At 38.0% G+C, this 18,093-nt stretch overlaps 1 protein-coding gene across 4 annotated transcripts in view; it reads left to right on the forward strand.

Moving 5' to 3' along the window:
* The window catches only part of LOC124161299 (afadin), a 510,930-nt gene that overhangs the window by 431,146 nt on the left and 61,691 nt on the right, over positions 1-18,093 (forward strand). For 3 of the 4 annotated variants that reach the window (XM_046537605.1, XM_046537607.1, XM_046537608.1), the window contains 8 exons: positions 3,073-3,297; positions 5,647-5,921; positions 6,802-6,923; positions 9,173-9,361; positions 12,425-12,755; positions 15,300-15,445; positions 15,887-15,986; positions 16,605-16,961. In XM_046537605.1, coding sequence (XP_046393561.1) covers positions 3,073-3,297; positions 5,647-5,921; positions 6,802-6,923; positions 9,173-9,361; positions 12,425-12,755; positions 15,300-15,445; positions 15,887-15,986; positions 16,605-16,961 — 1,745 coding nt within the window. The remainder of the gene's footprint in view (positions 1-3,072; positions 3,298-5,646; positions 5,922-6,801; positions 6,924-9,172; positions 9,362-12,424; positions 12,756-15,299; positions 15,446-15,886; positions 15,987-16,604; positions 16,962-18,093) is intronic. The other variant, XM_046537606.1, reaches the window with a different exon arrangement.

Below are 18,093 nucleotides of genomic sequence, written 5' to 3' on the forward strand. Positions count from 1 at the left end.
CAAGTCTATTTTTCGCGTAAATTAGGGTAGCGCTAAGCCAAAGTTTCAGTGAAAATGATTGATACATTTTTTCTCCTAAATTATCAGAGCATAAAAAATTATATACCTGAAAAGAATCATGCTTTCTATCAAATAAAGAAAACTGTAGATCTTTATCTATGATAGTATTCCCATTTTTGGGATTCGAATTTATCTACGTCTGTTGGGCATGCCGATGAAGAATTCTTTTTAATCATTTGATTGCTCTTCCTCGTCTTAAAATGTCTTTCTTCCATTTCCAATCGTTAGCAGTGGTATGCAAAGGTCGATTTGTCGAATACCCGTCATATGAGTTAGCTATCCGCCTGGGCAATAGTGTGAGAGAATGTCTGCTTATTCCTTATCCAAGTATTTGTTTATTCCTTATCCAAGTATTTGTTAGGAAGGAAGTTTATCGCTAATTTCGCCTCTTAATGGAATATGATAGTTATTTATATTATTTTTTACTCGGATGCCCATTGTTAGTGTTGTGCTTTCACCGCCTTGGCAAGTATACTAGTTGGCATTTGTGACTTCCATTTCAGGAGCTTAACTGAGTCATTTATTTTGTGGGTTTGACTTTCATTACACCCCTTACATTTCATCATGCGTCGTGACTGACATGATTTACATGGGACAGGAAGTTTATCGCCGGATCATGCCGTCAATGGATCGTTGGCATGATTACCATCCTCTGTAGTACACCTATTTCTACTCACAAGGGAAATTCATGGTGGTAGATGGAACAGGGTGTATCAGTTGCTAAATTTATCTCGTGTCTGCCCGAAAAAATAATTCTTTCGTTGCCGCGCGTGTCACGGATTACACACCTACTACACACCGTTAACTTCTGATTATGGAATGGCAGTCGTTGTTTAACCCTACATCCATCTCTATCGGTGACGGTGTCGTACCCACGTAACCTTTATTTTTTCCCAACCAAATTTATTGAAAAAAAAATGAGAATCCATATAAAAGTATTAGTGAAAAATGTATAATAAATGTCCCAACAACCTTGTCAAAAGGGATCTTATCTGGATCAAAAGGGGTAAGATTGTGGAAAAGAATGTAAGGTGGTGTATCAATAGCGATCAACTGGTCATTTTTGTGACTTTTCACTTGTTTGAAGCTTATACCTACGTGTTGAAATGTTACAGAGAGCTTACCCTTACAACATTTGCCTGCATCTTTAACGTTAAAATCCATCCATAGCATTTTTTGGAGGCTAAATGTTGGTATTTGGCTGAAAGATGAATGTTTACAAGGGTTTACTATGATACTTCCAATAGGATATCTTAGGTTTTAATCTAGGAATACGCCAGGGAAATAGACTAATCTCGATAGGTCGTGCGAGATCGATGCGACTCTGGAGTGAAAGCTCATTCACTGCACACTACATGTAAAGCATACCCACAGCAGGGATACCTTTATTAGTTAGAATTTTATTGTTATTAAAGTATTCTATCGGTTAAGGTAGGTTTACATCAAGGTTCTTATAGCAAAGAGAACCTGGGGTTTTCAAGGAACACTTAACGAAGTACCTCAGCCTTTCTCTCCTTCCAAAATGGACTTTCCTCTTTGATTCACAGCAAGGCCTTCTCCCTTTCATTTTATCTATAAATCCTATTCTCTCCCTTCCCCCTCCCTCACTTACCGAAAATTCTTCCCTCTGGCACGGATTTTAATATTCTCTCCCGATTTAGTGCTAGCTCTATCCAAACCTTCAGTCTCTTCCGTTTCTCATCTATAAGTGACCTCTCCTCGCCCACAGTACATAGCGCTTCGTCGTTTATTAGAAAATGCGAATTATTAATGTCATTCGTTTATCGTCACAGGTCACAGACAGGGATGTGGAGATACAGGAAATCCTACTATTTTTTCGACTCCGTCGTAGTAGCAGTTCTTTCTGCTGTGACGTTCTCTCCATTTGACCGCTTTTATTCGTACTCCCACAGTGTGTGTGTGTCCGAAAAGAGGACACACATTGGGTGAGTGCGTGCGTATTCAGCCGTAGAGGAGACAGCGGCGCGTGTCCCAACTTCCAACCTGCATCGATCTTGCTCACCCATCAAAACTCGACACACGAACGCAAATTCGAAAACTCCGCTCGACCGTCTCGAGCTCGTTAGCTTTGGAAGCTCTGTGAGTAAACGGCTGAAATGAAGTTAATATTGCCCCCTGCTCAATTTTGGCCTTTAAACGTCCTCGCCTGTAAGGCAATATTCCTTGCTCTAGAATGATTGCGACACTTATAATCCAACATTCGAGCAATCTTATGCTCCTAAGAAAAAATTGTGAGATGAAATATTCACCATTTATCGAATCCGTTATTCGCAGATTCCCTCGTACTAAGTATTCGATTTTTTCATAATTTAGTAGGTTTCAGTTAGCCTTCTTTAATTTTTTTAACGTTAGCTTGTAGTTCTCTGGTTTGCAATATTGCGATAAGATATTGCATTTTACAACGGGGATTATTTCATTCATGTCTTCTTAGATTTTAATTTTCATTCTTAATTTTCCTACTTTGAATCTACTGCTATACGGTTGTAGAATCAGGAAATATTTATTGCACATTCTTGTTGAAAAATCTTCTTCCATAAACCATTCCCTCATATATAATAAGTAGCAAAAGACGGAAGTTGCCGCTCACTGATAATGATTTAGTGGCCTAATTCGAGTTCCAGCTCATCAACTCGTTCAGGGAGACCCGCTCATCGAGGGAAGGTACAAGAGTTAAAACAACAACGAACCCCTCATGGCTGAGAAGCGGTGATCCATGGCATTTATTTACTGTCCATGGATTCTTACCGTACCTGCTCGTTATGAGCTTGTGTCGCATTGTCATCAAAAGGGTTGATACCGTCGATGTTTCTCCTTTAAAAGCACTAGAATGAACATCGAGAAACTGAGTGATAGCAATCGCTTTATTTTTCAAATTCTATATCCATTAAAAAAATTTAAAAAATTGGCGAACGAGCCCAATTGTACATAATAATTGACTTCATTTGTATGCCATGGTTCGGCCTCTAATTTGCACCTTTGATTTTTCCATAGGGTCCATCATGTTCCACGTGAGGAGGCGGCCAGCCGACTACCATCCTCGGAAGAGAAAGAAAAAACCCCAGCAAGGGGGGCAGAAGGGTGGCGGTGGCGGCGGGGGTGGTGGGGGCGGGAAGGGGGGCGACATGGGCCCCGGGGGCAGCAGCAGTGATCTCCTCGAGTACAGACGATACGACGACTCTTACGACAGGCTACCCTTTCTCCTTGAGCTCAACCCAGGTGAGTCCCTGTCTTCTCATCTCATAAACATTAGGAGACAAAAATACCGCATAAACTCGTGTAAGTGGCGCTCTTGTTCATGTCGATAAATTGCCGTCAAAAGTGGGAGGGCGACTCTTGAAGGCCTGTTAGCATGGTACATTGACCGTATGAGTTAATTTCTAAGTGCTCGGACGCGCGAGTGAACGCCAAAATGCACAGTGTAACCACCCAAACTTGTGCGGATGCATGAACGGAAAATTGAACATTTTCTAATTTGGTTCATGAATTCGTACATGATCCCGTTACGGTCCACCCAAATCGTTCATGCATTCACGCATCAACTCGTACGTGTTAATAAATCGCGTAAAAATGGCATTAACACAAATTCTTAGTTTCCGCAGTTGTTAGTTGAATCAGCGCGGGTACGGCCGCCAAATTTTTTTTGCTAATTTTTGGGAGGTTGGTTCGTGTTTTCGCTTTTCAAAGTAAAGCCTTTTGCACGCGAAAAAAGTTTTTTTTTACCATCATTAACGTTAATTATCGAGATTAAAAAAAAAATTAGGTTACACAGACAGAGGGTAACTGTGATTAAATTTTTTCTTAAAATCATTTTACAGAAATTTGAGCCGGCTGTAGCACCGATTTTAAATAACTGAAGCAATTTGTCTTCAATTACCTCATTAATTTGCTAGTAACTCGAAAAGTAGTCTGGTAACAGTACTAAGCTTTTTATCATGATTGTTCTGATTTAACGAACATTAACTCAGTTTTTGTCAAATTACGCATAAATTTTAGCAGTAATCAATATTTATCGCATTTGATAAGTGCTGCTCTAAGAGCCTATATATTAATGTAGAAATTTGAATGTACTTTCCAGAAATTTTGCTCGGAAGTCTATTTATTGTGAACATATGTCGTTGGAAGTACAATTAAAAGAGCTTATTTTGATATTTTAACGAAAATGAAATTTACTTTTTCTATCTTATCAGCCTCTATAACTTCTTAAAAGTGTGGTGACTCTCTTTGATGGGTGTGTCTCTCACACGAGTTCATACTTACTTACGCTGCAGGGTGTTCACCTCATGTACCAATTTTCATAGGGAGGCAAAAGTATTTATTGCAGAGGGAGCAAAAAATCAGCGAATAAAAAATCTTTGCAAATTTTAATTCACTGTGTGGATTTTTAATACTACCTCACAAGCAGTGGTGCTGCAAGGGGGCTTTTGAGGGATAAAACCCCCCCAGAGCTCAGAGAAATTTTTAAGTTTAATCAATTTTATGTAATTGGATTAATATTACTTATAGAATAATGTAGAATATAATAATAGAGTAATCCCTCAGAAGGCCGTAAAAATCAGCATTTTGAACCATTTATCTTAAAACAATTTTTGGGGGAGGGCCCCGCACCTCCAGCTTCCCCTGGCGGGTATCCATGCCCCCTAACTCCCCAGTATTAGTTTTGCCTAAATCCCCCCTAGCCTTAATTCCTATCTGCGCCCCTGCCCACATGTGATCCCATTGTGTTGCAAACTCTCCACCATTGCTATTGTTGACGTACCTTGGGGCCAGTCTGATCTACTAATAAAACCATTATTTGTCATTTCAAAGGGTTTAAGTTTATAGATGTCTTTAAGTTAAACAGTACAAGAAAAAAGGTAAAGAAATGGAAAAATGCCATGATAACATTCATATGTAATGTGAAGCACGTCATTGCATTTCATTGATGCTCTTTTTCCTTTGTGATTTTAAATTGGTGTCAATCTTCTATATTATTTCTACTGTATAGATACCTTTTTCTCAACTTATAGGCAAACAAACTCTACAAATAAGGTACCAAAATGCACAGAATTTATCAGAGAACATGCAACGGCATATCTTACTTCCTAAATATTGCTATTGTTTCCTAAAATTGGCTTTTAAATAATTAAAAAAAAACAAAAACCGGTAAATATTCCTGACGTTGACGGCGCACAAACTGATACATTTGTTCATTTCCAACGGTATCTCTCATTCCTTAAATAACTTTTATCAAAATGCGGCTGATTCCACATTCAAGTGTCCTGTTGATACGTAAGTATGAGTCATCATGTGCGTTTAACAGAGGATAGTGTAATTACTTCCAGTGTTGTGTTTAAAGAGGTCCTCTGACCTCAATTTGTACATGAACATTCCAATTAAATTTGTACATAAGACCCTACCTTTTTTTCTACATTTTAAAATTAGAAACGTGCCTATCCCTCTGTGGACCTGCATTGAAAAGAGCGGGGGAAGCCACGCACGGGAGCGGGAGCAGCACGCTCGTAGGCACATATTTTCAGGGAGTCAATGCCATCAGTTATTGAGATCGATTACTTTAATTTGTTGCAGATGGCTCAGATATACTGAATGGCATTCCAAAGAAGCACCGCTTGCAGTTGAACGTGACTGAGGTGGGCAGCGAGAGGTCGTCGGGGGGCGTGGGGGGTGGGGTGGGCGGAGCGGGCACTGGCGGCAGCCAGTCCCTTCAGTTATTTGGCCCGAATGTCCAACCGCGCCACTGCGTTGTCGCTCACACTGAGGGCATTGTCACCGTCACACCCTGCAGTCGAGATGCTGAGACCTATGTCAATGGACAGAGGATTTACGAGACCACAATCCTGCAGGTGAGTGCAGTTGTTATTCTTGTCCCTGAAAATTGACTTTCTCAGGAAAAATATGGCTTCACATATGCACACAGTTTCAGTTAAAGCAGTGTGTGTATCAGTACTAGGGTGACTATCAGAATTTCATCAATCTTCTGGAACTCAATGCATTGTTGAAAAATATCATAACTTTTCAAAGTGAAATATCCTAACTCAGCACGCATTACATATGCAGGTGCTGATTTAACAAGTGCAAATTCATTTGGTTGATATTTTGGGATATCAACTTCTATGTACATATTGTTCCCTTTTCATTATTTATGTGGTTGGCTGTGCTCTGTGACTTTTGTCTCTAAAGTAGTCTTCAAGTGCATACTTAAAATTCTGTCAATTTGTCTATATTTTCATGCATTTCTTTATGCTGTCTCACTATGGTATTTTATGGAGTAAGATTGTTACAGCTATTTATTTTATTACTTTTATTTATTTATGATACTTGGTCAAAGCTCTGTCATAATATTGTTCTAAAATTAATAATTTGGGCGCGCGGATTCACTCAGAAGCCGAGACACGGATCTTGTTGTTAATGGACTCTTGCTTCCTTCCCCGGGGCCCTCTCTTCCTCTTTAATGAGGTACTTCTTCCCCCCTTCCACACTTCCCCTCGCTAACGAATCTCCATCGCCTTCTTCATCATAGTAATTCAGTGACATAACTCTTAGAACGCTCTGTTTGATTCATTTTGTGCTCTGCAATCGGTAAATGCTTGACGAAGCTGATGCCCATTTCGTTGATGTAGCTGAAATCAAGACTTTATTATTTGACGACTTAAATCCTGTAGCAATTGATAATGTTGTTTAATGCTGTTGAAACTATGATTTTTCTCCACTTTTTAATTTTAGAATGGTGCTGTTGTCAAGTTTGGAAGAATCCATAATTTTCGTTTCTTGGACCCATCCTTTGAGGATCGGATGTCTCGACAGAGACATGATTCTTCTCGCCAGGGGCATGACTACTCGGACAGGTGGGTACCTTACCATTGGATGAGTCTCACACTCAGTCATGCATGTTGTGGATCAGAGTGGCTGTCAATGTCTGCCTTAATCACAAATTTGAAAGATATTTACTGAAAACTGCATGAATTTTCTCTAGTAACCTACTGTGGTCAATTTGAGATCTCAACCTAAGGAATTAGGGAAGTAACAAAAAAAATGGGCTTAACTGGGATGGTTTTTATCTCATAAAATATCCTGACTTTTTACCATAAATATTTAAACATAATAACCCATTTTAATTTTTCTTGGTTTAGGATTTAAGTAACATCTATGGTAAGAGAAGATATTTTTTGAATTTTTGATTTTACTATAAATTTCTTGACAGCTAATTTTTGTGATGTAAAGAAGCCCTTACTGTTCAATAGATTTTGTAATGAATGTGATTTTAACTCTCTGTATGTTTTTATTGTTCTCTTATATCACCTTTCCTTTCTGGAGGGCTTTGTCATTATTAATTAAATTGAATTTTTGCCAGTTTTGACTGTAGCCCAAAGATGGTGGTACATATTTTCCTATCTATCATTTCAGTATCAGAGTGAGACCTTTTTTATGTTGATATTGAATTAGCCTTCATTCACTTCATCATCATTTTTACTCTAATTCAAGTATAAAAAAGCAGTTATATTTTGCTGATCTCATTTTTACATGTCCATAGCAAGCTAAGCTGCTGCCAAGTGTTGCTTATGAAATAGTGGCACTGTAGTATTAGCTTATGAATCGCTGTACAAGTTGTAGGCAGTCGTGTTAAAGCCCAAAATTTGCATGTTATCGTACTTCTTTGAAGGCCATTTACCCAAAAGTTTTAATTCACCAGCCACAATCATAATGATTATGCTTTATCACCTGGCGGATAGCTTTTATTTTTCAAAATGTTCTTCTCAATTGTCCTTTTTCATCTAGGAAAATTTTTATTATTTTGTACATTACTTGAGCTGGAGAGAAGGAGCTAACCTAGATTCATACAATTTTCAAAGAATTTTTATTCAATTTTGAACCCTGTGATGCATATATGTACCTAAAAGACTATCGTGTGAAAGGGTTGCTTTTGTATTCTGGTTCGTTACTAGTTCTTTTCACATTGGTCATTTCATTTTTATTCAAGAGTACATGCCTTATATTCCTGTAGCATAACTGTACATAATCTTTGTATGAGCTTTAAAAGTGTATCATTCACAAATTACACATTGTTTCAGAAAACGCATGCAATAGCTATTTGAGCTACCTAGTTATCCCCTTTCCATTTTGTTGTTGCTTCAATGGATGTTCATTTTCATGCCTAAATTTTTTCTTCAGGTGAATGTAAAATTTATTGATCCTCCGTCTCTTAAAAAAATCATTCACGTGTCATGGAACTGAAGCATTAACTAAAGCCATAAAATATCTATATGGAGACTTAGGGATGAATTGGGCTGCTTAGATAGTTAAAGTACATGGTGCAATTACAGGTTATCCTGGTTCAAGTCCAGTTCAAATTGAATGAGTTTTCTTTTATGAAACCTTCCCACTCCTAAGCTCTACTTAATTGCTGGGGAGAAATATATTAATACTTTCTATAGGGAAGAGATGTTAACCCAGTGTGGCAATGCATTTTTTTTCCTCATGACGAAAATTTGGCGTTTATTTCAAGGTGGCAAGTAGAAATTTTGGATAGGGGTACAATTGGGTGGATGATCAGAGTAGAGGGGTTCACTTAGTGCTGTGCCCAGGTAAAAGTTTGGGGGTATTAGAGGAATTACCCCTTTCTGCCTTCCCTGCTGGCCCTACACCTTATTTTAATTTGAATTTCAATTAATTTTTTTACTGATATAGGGAGAAATACTTGATTTTCTAGTTCCAACTTAGGATTCTGCTTAAGCCTTTGTTTTTCTACTTCTTTTGTACTTCTCTCCCTTCATTTTTGATTCTATGAAAATACATATTTGAGGCAATTACGCTTCATGATTCATGGGAAATATCTGCTCAGAGGAAATGTATTTTCAGCATATTAGTTTTTCCCGCCCCATATTATAATCCATCATCAGCAAATATTTTGCACTCCTCCGACATCAATGTTTTATTTCACGAAACCTCACAAGATGTGTGGCCCCCACAACTGCATTGTGTTTTATTTATGTTTATGTTGCACTCCTCTCCCCACCTGTCATTCTCTTGTGCTTCTTTTGTGTTAAATGTGGTTGCACGTGGTTTGGGTGCTCTGATGCAAATGGCATCCATGCAGGCAATCGAACAAGGATGAGTCTGTTTTGCACGGAAGCGGAGTGTCTGGAAGTCAGGGAAATTTTGAAACAACCTTTGATGTTGATGGTCATGTGGAAACAGTGTCCTCAACTTCCTCAACTAAACTCCAGCAGCAACAAGATCCTGATTCCAGGTCCCAGAGATCTGTGGGAAGTCGTGAAGGAAACAGGTATGCGTTTCGACCAAATGAATAATTCCTGCGTGGGTATTAAACATCTAATTTTCTTAAGTACAGGTGTTTTGCTATTTTTTGTTATTAATTTCAGGTTTACATAGAAGCCCATAATTGAATTCAACGGACTACACCTCTTAACATTTAGTTTTGAAAAATGGTACCACATGTGAATTCAAAGTGGCTCAATTCAATTTTCACTCTAAAATCTTACGTAAATTTCATTACACATATATGATAAATTTTTGTTTGGAAATTAAGGGTAGGTTTATTTTTAAAGATCACATTTTTAAGAATTCATTCTTACAAATCTCATTTTTTCTGTCATTTCCACTTTTATTTACTACATTTGGCAAACAAATTTATTCTGCAATAATTCAGCCATCTCGGTTTACTTCATCAGTTCATATATTTTTCTACCATGTCTGCCTTTGGGGTATCTTCGGAAAATTTTGTCAATTCTTGTAATTAAAGCATGTAGAATTTTAGGCATAGAGAAGAACTACATGTAATGAAATCTCTGGGATTTAAGTATACCGGGACTAGCCACGGTGATAACTTTACGGGAGTCACCCGCAATGCACAATTGTGCGAAAATTCCACTGAGAAAAAATCATTCGCCTTGACCGGGATTCGAACCCGGATCCCTCGATTTCCGGCCGAGTGCTTTAGCCAGTTAAGCTACCGAGGCGTCATTCTTCCCTGTGGAAATTTGTGGACTATACCGGACATGCTTACTCATGCACTCGGTAGCTTAACTGGCTAAAGCACTCGGCCGGAAATCGAGGGATCCGGGTTCGAATCCCGGTCAAGGCGAATGATTTTTTCTCTGGGATTGATTTAATTAGCAGCTTGAAGTGGCTCTCATCTTAATTTAAACACTTTGCTTATGCATTTAAATTTCTTAACAAAAAACAAATAAGTATCTACAGTACTTGGTTTTATGTTTATTATCTATGTCAAATATTTAAGTTATTGTTTTTATTTCACTGCTCTCCATCATTCTGAAGTTTTTACTCCTCGCAAGTCATAGATGCAAGTACATATTGGTTAAGGGATGCTACATTTTCATAACATTTACATGATATTTTTACACTCATGTGAAATTCTTCATAATTTTCTGAATTGGTTATGGTTGACTCCTGTAGCTGTTGCTCTAACATTATTATACATTGCATGTTTTTTTACATAATTTACTTTTGGAGTTACGTGTAAGAGCCATTTGGCTATCACACACTGATTTAACAATATATCTTCAATGGTTTGGATCAGTACAGTACAACATTAGATGGAGGGAAAATTTCTCTTTTCCGTACGTCATGACATCCATGATCTATATAACGGGCTATGCTGTGTCAAGAAAAAGTAATTGGTTCTTACTGCATTATATTCTTTTTTTCTCCACTGATGTATATATCTTTCATTCTGTATTTCCCTAAAAAAATGATGCTGGCATTAGTGGGTACAAGCAGTTATGCACTGACGTAACTGAAGGGAAATGGTTATGGAAAATGAAGCCTCAGAACTGATTTACACATTTATCTTTTGTCTCAGAAAGCGCATGTGACATCGGCGTGTGGTGGTGGGCATGCGTGGGTGAGTTGGTGTGGTTGGAATGTGCTGAGTGTGTGTGCGCTAAGCTGGCCTGCACCTGATAGTTGTCCCCTGTTCTTTCACATTCATGTTTTTTTGTCTTAAAAAATATACACGTTCAATTTACACCAAGTTTTTCATTCCAGCTTCTGCTATAGGCTTTGCATCAATCACTCCATAATAGTGTAGACACACGCAATGCTAAGCATCTGGAAATATGGCTACTCATTCCACCTTCATTTTCAAATATCTATTTAGTGTTTCTTGATACTTTGTTTATCACGAATGAGGATCATCTTGCAGATGAGTTTTGGGCTATTTTTTATATGCTATGTAAAAAATTGCTTATTATGATTGGCTGTTGTGCATACTGTATTTTATCCACATTTACCAATTGTTTTAATATTTTTATTTGCTTTACTGCAAAAATTTTGATCCTAGTTGTTCTTGTATATCGAAAAATTTAAATTTTAAAACAAAATTATTATCTCGTGATATTTCATTATCTTTGCTACTTTCTTTGGTGGTTTTTCATGTGGAATGAAGTCAGGCAGCCAATGGAGTGCAAATATTTCGAAAAGCTTCCAAAATATCCTTTCATTTTGCCAAAAAAACACTTCTGAGAATACTTCATTGTCTTTATCATTATTGCATCATGTATTTGCATAGGCTAATGTATTTGCCTGTAATTGAAATCTCAGGGAGATGGATAAATTAACTTGTTATGTTGATAAATAATAAGCTGATACCTTTGAGTTCTTCTCCTGATGGACTACTTCTCTCCAGGTACAGATCTAGGTTCTTACTTCTGTTACTTATCCATTCTTAATTATTTAAAAGTTCTAATCTGATTAGACGTGGTAAATGCAATGCCATTCAAATTCTTTATACTTAATTTTTTCGTTCCAATTTATGCAAAGATTACTTGGAAGATTAAGTTAATGAATTATTAAATAAGAAAGGAATTTAAAGTATTTCCAGTTTCAGACCATCACAGAACCACATTATGCCTAATCATGATCAAATCAAATTATTTTTCAAATTTAGTCCTCCTTGTATTTGCTCTGTATTCATTTGCATTAGCTTAGTTATAAAATTCATTGATTCATCCTCAAATAATATTATCAGTCATGCCATGGTTTGAGTGTGCAGTTCACTGGATTGTTTATTAGTTCATATTTTTCTATTGCATTTATGGTGAGGAAATTCCTCTGATAAAACACTCATTTGCCTTATCCAGGATTCAAACCTGAATCTCCTGATTTGTAGCAAGGAACACCTTGCCTGAATTAGGAGAAATCAGGGTTTAAATCCCAGTAATGGCAAGTGATTTTTCCTCTGTGAAATTTTTATGTTTTAAGTGCACTAGCTGATATGTTAGTAAAGGTGCACCATTGGCTATACTGCAGCTATGCCTTGCATAAAATCTGTATCATCTTTTATTCATGTAAGCCACATCTTCCGCAGGTCTTCGTCAAACTATGAGAGATATCCGCTGATGCAGACGCAGTCTCAGCCCCTGCAAAGGCCGCCTTCAGGGGCAAACGATCCCATCCTCCCGGCTGCTCTCGAGTTCCGAGAGGAGGCGACAGATGCACTGCTCGATGCATTAGTGACGTCTCTCGACCCACAGGCAGCTCCCCCCCACTTTCGCCTTGCCCCCACCTATGCCCTCTACCTGGCGGCAAGATTCCGAGCTTCGACACATTATCGGCCTGAGCTGACACCCACAGAGAGAGCTCATCGTCTCACGGCTCTCCTTGCTAGAGTGGCAGCCCTTATTCGGACTGTGGTTCAGGTGAGAGTTATATGTATATACAGTGGAACTTGGTTAGTACGTTTCTGAAGGGACCACGAAAAATGAACGCACTAACCAGGAAAACATACTAACGAGGAAAGTAAATAATAGCAGTCGGGGTTATTGCAATCAGTGAAAAAGTCGTCATAATTACAATTACTATCGGTAGTTCTCATAGGATCGCCTTCCTGAACTCTTTTCACATTTAAAATCAAGAAAATGAGCGCTACCATGAAAAACAATACCATGTGAATAAAAATCGCAATTTTTCATGGACATCCCGGAGACGATTTCATGATTACGGCGTCTATCTCCCGTGATTTATCCTATATATATTTACAGAACGAGGACGAGTGAAGCTCAGACAAGTCATTTTTCTTTCTCACAGCGTATTCGGAGAATATAACAACAACCCGGAGTAAGTCAACTGGTTTTTTAAACATCATAAAAATTGGGCAAAATTATATTGACTTTCAAATTACGGCAACAGCCGTAGACATTCGCTTCTGGAATGATACCATTTCGATTGTAAAATCAATCGATATATCGACTGATGACACGCAAGATTATTAGATTACGACGTAATTACAAGAAAATTTTATATTAAACAGTTGAAATTTACTTTCAAAATTTGTCTAATGTCGTCTGCTTTCGTTCCGAGATCAAGTATTTTTAAGCTAAGCTTTGTGTGGAGATCCAGAGGATCGTCTGCTCCCGCAACAGTAGTCACGTAAATACGCACGACGTCGAGTTTATGGAGCAGTACTGCTTTAGATAATGTGGGAATTGTCTAATACCGTTAAGACTCATTTCTTCATCATGATAACTCGTGCAATAGCAACAATTGCCCACTCACGAACTTTGTGCGCAGCAGTGGGCACTCCCAAGCGCTCCAAAGGCAACAGAAGGTGAGGAGCTCGGGGTGGGGAAAATTGGGGCTTCTTATTGGCTGTAGTTTTTCATAGTCAGACATTCCCGAAAAATGGCCGCATTTTATTTTTCATCACGTCACAAGAATTCAGAAATGCATTTGGATAAATTACGGTAGAAGAAAGAGATGTGGAATGAATGGAAGAATGTTAATGGCTAATAATAATAAATTAAATCATGAATTCAGACTTTTGCGACCCTTGAGAAGACACTAGAGAACGAATTGCGGGTTGCGTCACGGCAAGCAATGGAGCGTACTAACCAGGAAAGCGCAATTTTTTCCAACTTACTAACCAAATTCTTTTACCTGTATTTTGTTCGGATGGTACCGGGACCGAGGGAAATCGCCGTACTAAGGAGGAAAACGTACTAAGGAGGAACGTACTAACCAAGTTCCACTGTATATGGCCCCATTCTTTGGTACCAGCAATTCATAATGAAAATTTTGGAATGAGCAAATATTGCCCTTATTTTGTGTCATTCATTAAATTTCTGTTATATCTTTTGTTTGGATTTTTGATTTGAATTTTGGCCAATGGTGTTTCTTGTTTTTTGGTTCGTATGCTGGTGGTGTTATTGCTGCCTGTGAATAGGCATAATGACATGTTCCATCTTTTTACAAAACTTGTCCTTAGGAACCTGTAAAAATATTATTCTTAATTATATTGTTTTCATTTTTTGTAAAAGAACCAAGTTTTTTTTGTTTGGAGTACTTTTTTCTGGACCAGTCATTGTCGAATACCTGTTGTTATGAGTTGAGTCAGAGCAATGAAATTTTTTTTCAACTGATGCTCCACATTTTAATAGAAATCTCATCTCAGAATTATCAATTTGCAGTTTTTTCTTGAAAATAGGTAATTGTTGTGTTTTTGTTGCGGGAACGTAGTGAAAGGGGCAGATGGAGAGATTTTTCAAATGGGGTGCTCAAGTTTTGATCTCTTCAATAAAGAGCCAGTGTGTCACAAGTTTCTCTTTAAGTTCATTGTAATGAACTGAGGTCTTGGTCTATTGCAGTACTTTGAATAGTTCTAATTTGCCAAAAGTGTATTTTTTTGAGTCATGAATAGAATGACAGAGTGTTGAAATGCAAACGTTAGCAAAGTCTAGCTCCAGGAAAGTTGTGTCATTCCCTAGCTCTGCAATTAAATGTAAAACTTTAGACTTCACTTAGTGAAAATCCATCATGATTCAAATGAAATTCAAAATTTTTAAGATCCCACACGAATATCTTGATGCACTAAGAACTTATTATCGTAGAAAAAGCCTTTACTAATTCAATGTGAGTAGAAGTTGTTAACTAATGAGTGGTAATCATATTTCAAGTTCTGCCACACTGTCTGACAAAAAAATTTTAATTTGATCCTCATAACTTTATTCCTGTGTAATTGACAAACAGTTACCTTGATTTAATATAGACGTGCGTGTGAAATTTATTCTCATCATTCTTCACATTCTCAACAAGGATTTTGATTAGTATTCCAGCAAGAATTTTGATTAGATCTATATCTAATTTGTGCATGTTTTTGTTTTGATATGTGATATTATCTGATTTATTATTTCATTTTTTGAATAATCCTTTTTATAATTTAAAAAAAATTATATTTGTCTCATTAGGAGAGGTATGGAGATGCTGAATCACTTGCTTTTTGGATGGCCAATGCCTCTGAACTTCTCCACTTCCTTAAGTCTGATAGGCACATCTCAGCATTTTCCCTGGATGCTCAAGATATACTAGCTGAGGCAGTACAGATAGCCTTCAGGTGAGTTACTCCTCTTCTCATTTTTATCTATCCTATTATAGATGCAGAAAATATCTGCATAAAGGTATTCAATACTATTCAATGTTTCAATATTTCAAAAAAAATAAAATTTGTGGAATTGATGAATAGTTGAATGTAATTGCATTAGATTATAATGCTCTAGTTTATGCCCTCCTGATCCCTATTTCAGTTGGAGGGTTTCTGTACGCGGTGGAAATCACCCAAAACATCTAGATATAACTGCCTTTGGTTTTTCTAATTGATGCTTTTATCTGATATCAGTTGGATATCATTTTCTCCTCACTTTTCTTCAAACTTTTGGGAATTTTCATTAATTTTTGTCATAGTTCCTTTTTTGGGCTCTTTATCAATTGATATTCAAACAACGGGTACTACCTAGTTTCATGTTTTTTCTAACTAAACCCCTGACAATTGTTCTAGGAATCTGGTCTCATGTCTTCAAGCTGACTTGGGAGCAGTGATGCCAAATTTTCTTGCTGACCGTGATGATGATCGAAATGAAGAAGAATCTGCGGGATCGGTATGTAATTTGTTCAGTTGCTATTCTTAAATACCCAATTTGTTCAAGTGTGGTGAGCGTTACGATTTGTCTGTCATAAGTGTCCATTAATTTCATACTCCCTTGTGATCTACATCTGCATTTTGCATTTCACAGAAATTTTGATGCAAATTAAATTGTGTACATGCCAAAATTTAAAAAAACTTAAATATTATGTATTGTGAAGTGTTTATTACATGAGTAAATTGTGCATTGTGCAGTCTGTTTCTAATTTTTTAATGTATGATCAGCTCTCTAGTAGCTAACTCCCTCAACGTGTCACTACCTGGTGGCAAACCATGGCATGTTTTAGAATGCTTTAGCTACTCTGGGCAAAGCTAGACTAGCGCATTAAAGCATTTATATTTTGAGTTAGACAATTGGACTTATGACTTTTGCTCTTGTCTGGCTGACCTGTATTACTACTTTGGAACTATTTGTTACAACGCACAGCAGATCTCTTGAAAAAATAATTGTTTCATCCTAAGAGTAAATATCTATGATGTGTTTTAATGAAATATTTTTATGTGTATCCATGGAGTGTAATGGAGTTCATTTTTCTCCTCTAATCACCATTTTACTTTTCATGTATTTCCACAGGTGTTGCAGGTGTTGGCCTCAGCAATGGCATTGTTGCGTCGTTGTCGAGTGAATGCTGCACTTACTATTCAGCTTTTCTCTCAGTTGTTTCATTATGTTAATGTCTGGGCTTTCAACCGTGTGGTTGCCTCAGCCGTGGCATCGGGTGGCAACAATGCAATGCATCATGGTCACCATCATCACCCCCACCCTCACCACATGCACCAAAGGGCACCGCCGTCATACTGCAGCCGTGAGTGGGGCCTAAGGCTAGGTGCACGATTGGCAAGGGTGGAAGCATGGGCTGAGAGGCAAGGGTTGGAGCTGGCTGCCGATTGCCACCTGTCACGCATTGCCCAGGCTGCACACCTACTGCAGGTAAGGAGAGAAAAAAATGAGATCATGAGAAGATATGTATGTGCACATGAATTATATTCATGAATGAGAATTTAAGTAGAGCATTGATTATCTATGATAATTGAGGGCGAAGCCCAAATTTAAAATAGAAAAGATTGGTAATTTAATCATGTTCATTTTCCTTGTTGTGTTGTCCTTGGTATTGGCAGCAAGCTTTCTCTACACCTTATTCATTATTTCTATTGAAAATCTTATTGCTTTATGGCATTAGGATAAGTGAAGAAAAGTAGGATAAGTAAGGATAATTTTAGAGATGTGCGAATAGTATCCGCGAATACTCGAATACCTCGAATAATAGAAAGTATTCGATATTCGAGATCTCGAATAGTTATGCTAAAGGTACCGTCTCGAATACCTCGAATACTTTGAATTTCGCGTCATACACTGTCGCTCGCACGTCGTTGGTAGTTGACTCGGAAAAATGAGAACTCTAGTCGTCTAGTGCATGCAGCGCCGTTTTAGGCAAGCTGACGAAATACATCAAATTCACGGGTTCGAGCGGTGAAAAGAGTTCGACGTGGGGAACCGAAATTGATCGGATGAAAAAAATCCGAAAATCCCAGGTGTTCCCTATCAGGAGAACCTCAGTTCCGTGGGATAGCAACATTGGCGCATTTCCCACGATCCGCTATCCCCATCCATTCAGCGTTCGCCCCACCCCCTCAGACGATTTCCTCTTCCCCGAAAACAAAAAAAAGGTCCCGGCTCGTGCAGGGATCGTATTACGAAGACCTCAGCTTTGAAAAAAATATCAAGTTACCGGAAAATAATAGAATCGTGTTTCACCCTTCCCCCTTTCTCCCCACTGACCATTTTCCCGCATCCATCTTTAGATAAAATGAGAGGAGGTGTTTGCCGTGTGTCCTTTGTGGCTAATAATGACAGGCACTTATTTTGAATCTTCCCCAGGAGATGAAACTACCATAGGGAGGAACTCAGTGCCGTGGGATAGTGACATTGGCGCATTTCCCACGATCTGCTATCCCCCTCCATTCAGCATTCGCCTCACCCACTCTTGACGATTTCCTCTTCTCCGAAATCAAACAAAAGATCCCAGCTCGCGCAGGGATTGTATTACAAAAACTTTAGCTTC

The sequence above is a fragment of the Ischnura elegans genome, chromosome 6 (genome assembly GCF_921293095.1).
Source record: "Ischnura elegans chromosome 6, ioIscEleg1.1, whole genome shotgun sequence".
Lineage (NCBI taxonomy): Eukaryota > Metazoa > Arthropoda > Insecta > Odonata > Coenagrionidae > Ischnura > Ischnura elegans.